The sequence below is a fragment of the Arachis ipaensis genome, chromosome B03 (genome assembly GCF_000816755.2).
Source record: "Arachis ipaensis cultivar K30076 chromosome B03, Araip1.1, whole genome shotgun sequence".
Classification (NCBI taxonomy): Eukaryota; Viridiplantae; Streptophyta; class Magnoliopsida; order Fabales; family Fabaceae; genus Arachis; species Arachis ipaensis.
In genome coordinates, this window is record NC_029787.2 from 34,461,547 (window position 1) to 34,465,543 (window position 3,997).

Below are 3,997 nucleotides of genomic sequence, written 5' to 3' on the forward strand. Positions count from 1 at the left end.
GATTCACATACAGGTGATTTTTGTCAAATCAATAAATTATTAAACAAATTTACTTGAATTGAATTTATAAAAATGACTTCTTCACTTATAGATGAAAAATACAAATAATATAAAATTATATTAACAAGTTGGTTTCTTCATCCTCGCGCTTTTACTACTGCTAGAATCTAGATGTTTATAAATTATGTTTATGAATTAATAAAAAATGACATTTGAATTGTTAATTTTTCATTGGTTTATTATGAAATAACAGTACTCAACTTTGTATAAAAATGCAAATACTCTTAAAATACACGGATAATATAATAATTTTTCCTATAATATATTCTAGTGTGTATGGCTTAATGAGTTAATGTAATGTTAGGATAATTTGGTCACTCCCTGTTACATGAATCGTTTGTGTCCGTTGCTTGCGTTTATGCCTTTATTATATTCTTTTCCCGATGCTCAGCCCTCATCCATCGTCCACTCCATTAAGCGAATAAACGTGAGAGAGAGTCACATCTCTCTTATCAACGAGCGTGTCTCACTCATTCATTGTGTCAAATAGCTGGGTTGGCAGTCGGCAGTAGCATAACAGAGCTCAACACAGAAGAGAAGCGATCGAACCATGGCTTGTTCGATTCGTCCCACTCTCTCTTCGTTTCGCTTTTCAACCGTTGCTTCTCGTTCTCTCTCCCGCCCCTTCCTCCGCCTTCCCTCTATCACTACCAGTAAGTTGTTCTTCTCTTCCCTGGACAACGCGATTTGTATGTGCGGTTTGATGAACTCGAATTGTTATTGTTGTTGTGCAGGAGCATTAGGTGAATCCAATAGATTGAGAGCAACGAGGATGGTGAGGCGAGATGGGAATTTCATGAGAGTGATGGCTTCCCAAGCAAGCACCGCTGCTTCCCCCGAGAACACACTCGAATGGGTCAAGCAAGATAAGCGAAGGATGCTTCATGTTGTCTACCGTGTTGGCGATTTGGACAGGACTATCAAGTATGCTATTTTTGTATTCATCATTGATTGATTCATTTAAAACTTGTTTGATTTTTCTCTGATATAATTCGGCTCTTATTTGCTGGTTTCAGGTTTTATACAGAGTGCCTGGGAATGAAGCTCCTCAGGAAGCGTGACATACCTGAGGAGAGATATACTAATGCCTTTCTTGGATATGGCCCCGAAGATTCGCACTTTGTTATTGAACTCACTTACAGTAAGGCTCTACTGAATCATCATGTCCTTTCATGTTATTGAACTGGAATTCTAGAAAGTTCTTATTTACGTTTGACTACGTTTCAGATTATGGAATTGACAAGTATGACATTGGAGCTGGATTTGGACATTTCGGCATTGCTGTTGATGATGTAAGTTTCTTCAACATTTGTACCCAATTTAAACTGTGTTCACTGCGGGTGATTCTGCTGCCTCTTGTTCTTTATTAGGTTGCAAAAACAGTGGAACTAATAAGAGCGAAGGGTGGCAAGATAACTAGAGAGCCTGGTCCTGTCAAGGGAGGCAGCACGGTCATTGCATTCATTGAAGATCCTGATGGCTACAAATTTGAACTTTTGGAAAGAGGCCCCACTCCCGAGCCCTTGTGCCAAGTGATGCTTCGAGTCGGTGATCTTAAGCGTTCCATAGAATTTTATGAGAAGGTAACAATCGATGCTATTATATGTCTATACTATTTTGGTATCTTGTGCCCATCTTTCAGACATCTTTGGGGTTGCTTGCTATTTAGGCTTTTGGTATGGAGCTCCTTCGCACTCGAGATAATCCAGAATACAAGGTATGGCAACATCTTTTTGCTATTTATTATTTTCTTTCTACTGTGACATATTTAGAAATAATATGCCTAATTCTCACATTTAAGATGATTTGAAGGTAAATTAGGATCATATGAAATTTCATTCGTATAGTTGTATCGATTAATCTGTATGGACGAATTAAGCTTAGGGATAAGAAGTAAAATTCATTCTACTCAATCCTCTTAACATTTGATAATCCTTTTGATGGGGCTGTACTGCAAAGGTAACATTCAGTGTGGCATGTAGTGTGGATGCCTAGTTGCTATTGAATAACTGCTGTTTTAAACTTGATTCTCACAAAATATGCTGTTTTTGGTTTCTTGCCTATTGTTTGTAACTTGTACGTTTACCAAAATATGTATTTTTGCATGATACTTGTTTTGAATGGAAGACTGTTATCTGTCACTATTTTACCAAATTTTACTTTATCATGTATGTTGTATCTGAAATCTTCTGAGGTGCTGTAATCAATGTGATATGCTTAACTTAGATTTGAAGCTAGTAAATTGGAAAAACGACAATGTATTCATCTGGACATTTAAGATCTTGTTGGATGCTTTTACATGAAACTTGCACCATACTTATCTACTATGCTTCTGAAGATAAATTGGGTGGCTTGCCTGAGTTAATAAGTATTGGAATTCTTGACGCATAGGTTGGACAACCAACTAACAGAATAGTGTATAGAGAATTTTCCTACTTTAAGTTCCATTTTCTTCTCTTTCATGGCCCAAAAATTGTTCTACTTCTCATTAATTAATTTTGTGATTTTGTCCTCTGCTTACACTCGCTTCACCTGTGATTCATTGGTGACTTTGTACTTGGCAGTATACCATAGCAATGATGGGTTATGGTCCAGAAGATAAAAGTACTGTTCTGGAATTGACTTACAATTATGGAGTCAAAGAATATGATAAAGGAAATGCTTATGCTCAGGTAGGCAGAAGTTACTTTGTTCCCTTATTCTTCGTTTTTATGGAATCAAAAGGTTTTCATTGCGTCTTTGCAGTTGTGATAACTGATATCAGAAGACTGTGGTTTCTGTAATAACTAATAACTGAATGGCTAGAGTTTTGAGTTTTTCTTCTCTTATTTTTTTAAGTGAAATGCTTATTACTGATTACCATGTATTTCTGTATTTACACCTTTATTCTGAAGGTAGTTTCTTTTATTTAATATTCTTTATTTCGCCATTTACAGATAGCAATAGGCACAGATGATGTGTACAAAACCGCAGAAGCTGTTAAGTTAGCTGGAGGAAAGATTACTCGGGAACCTGGACCACTGCCTGGTATCAACACAAAAATTACAGCATGCTTGGATCCTGATGGTTGGAAGACGGTATGTATGAAAAATAAACTGTTTTCAAAGCTTAAACTGGGAGCTAAAAGTTCATAAATGATTTATATCTAGCTCACTCAATGCAAGAGCGTGATAGGGTTGAAATGTCGACAATGATCAACCGAATTTTGCGTGTTCTCAAGTTCACCTTCTTTATAAGAATGGGGATAACTGATAATAGGAAGAAGTGCTTTATTCTTGGTCTAAAATTTAAAACTTAAAAAAAATAAAATGAAATACCACCTCTTAAAAATCTATTAGATAAAAGCTCATGAATCCTTTTCATACATGTTTCACGGTCCTTCATGCAGCAGGCCCTTTTTTAAGTAGTGCTGAATATAAACTATGTTTATAGAAATGAGGATGACAAGTTAACAACACTTGAGTTCCATAGACCGCTTCATTATTAAGGCTCAATTACTATCCCATTGATTTGGCATTTAGCAAAAGGTCATAACTGTCTCAATCTCTTGGAACAATATTGAAAAAACACAAAATACCTAACTAAACATAACTGACTTCAACTCTGAGTGTGAGCATACATGTATCCTCATTCTGGTTTAGAGATGTACTATCATTTATATCTAACTAGTGTTCCCTTCTTCCATATTTGCAGGTTTTTGTAGATAATGTTGATTTCCTTAAGGAGTTGGAGTAAAGTATTTAGGTTGGCAAGCATAGTGTCATAGTGATGTGAGATTATTAGCTCCAAACCTCTGTCGAAGAATTGGAATTCTTGGTTGAAGTAGTTTGCATCACAGAATGTAACATATTCAAATCCGTTTTTTGTAGATCGTGCAATAATGACTATAGCGACAACGTTTGTAGATTATGTTGTTATAACTCTTTATAATGAAGCC

At 36.0% G+C, this 3,997-nt stretch overlaps 1 protein-coding gene across 1 annotated transcript; it reads left to right on the forward strand.

Moving 5' to 3' along the window:
* Positions 437 to 3,994, forward strand: LOC107630265 (probable lactoylglutathione lyase, chloroplastic). The gene is made up of 9 exons (XM_016333362.2): positions 437 to 713; positions 795 to 984; positions 1,077 to 1,201; positions 1,288 to 1,352; positions 1,431 to 1,643; positions 1,730 to 1,777; positions 2,625 to 2,732; positions 2,997 to 3,137; positions 3,754 to 3,994. Exons 1-9 carry the CDS (start codon positions 611 to 613, stop codon positions 3,793 to 3,795), a joined length of 1,035 nt encoding a protein of 344 aa, XP_016188848.1. The 5' UTR covers positions 437 to 610; the 3' UTR covers positions 3,796 to 3,994.

Bases quoted from the DNA above. Each gene is read 5' to 3' on its own strand.
- LOC107630265 (XM_016333362.2), top strand. From the start codon at position 611: ATGGCTTGTTCGATTCGTCCCACTCTCTCTTCGTTTCGCTTTTCAACC. The intron at 1,202-1,287 runs GTAAGGCTCTAC...ACTACGTTTCAG, and splicing joins TGTTATTGAACTCACTTACA to ATTATGGAATTGACAAGTAT. The intron at 2,733-2,996 runs GTAGGCAGAAGT...CGCCATTTACAG, and splicing joins AAGGAAATGCTTATGCTCAG to ATAGCAATAGGCACAGATGA.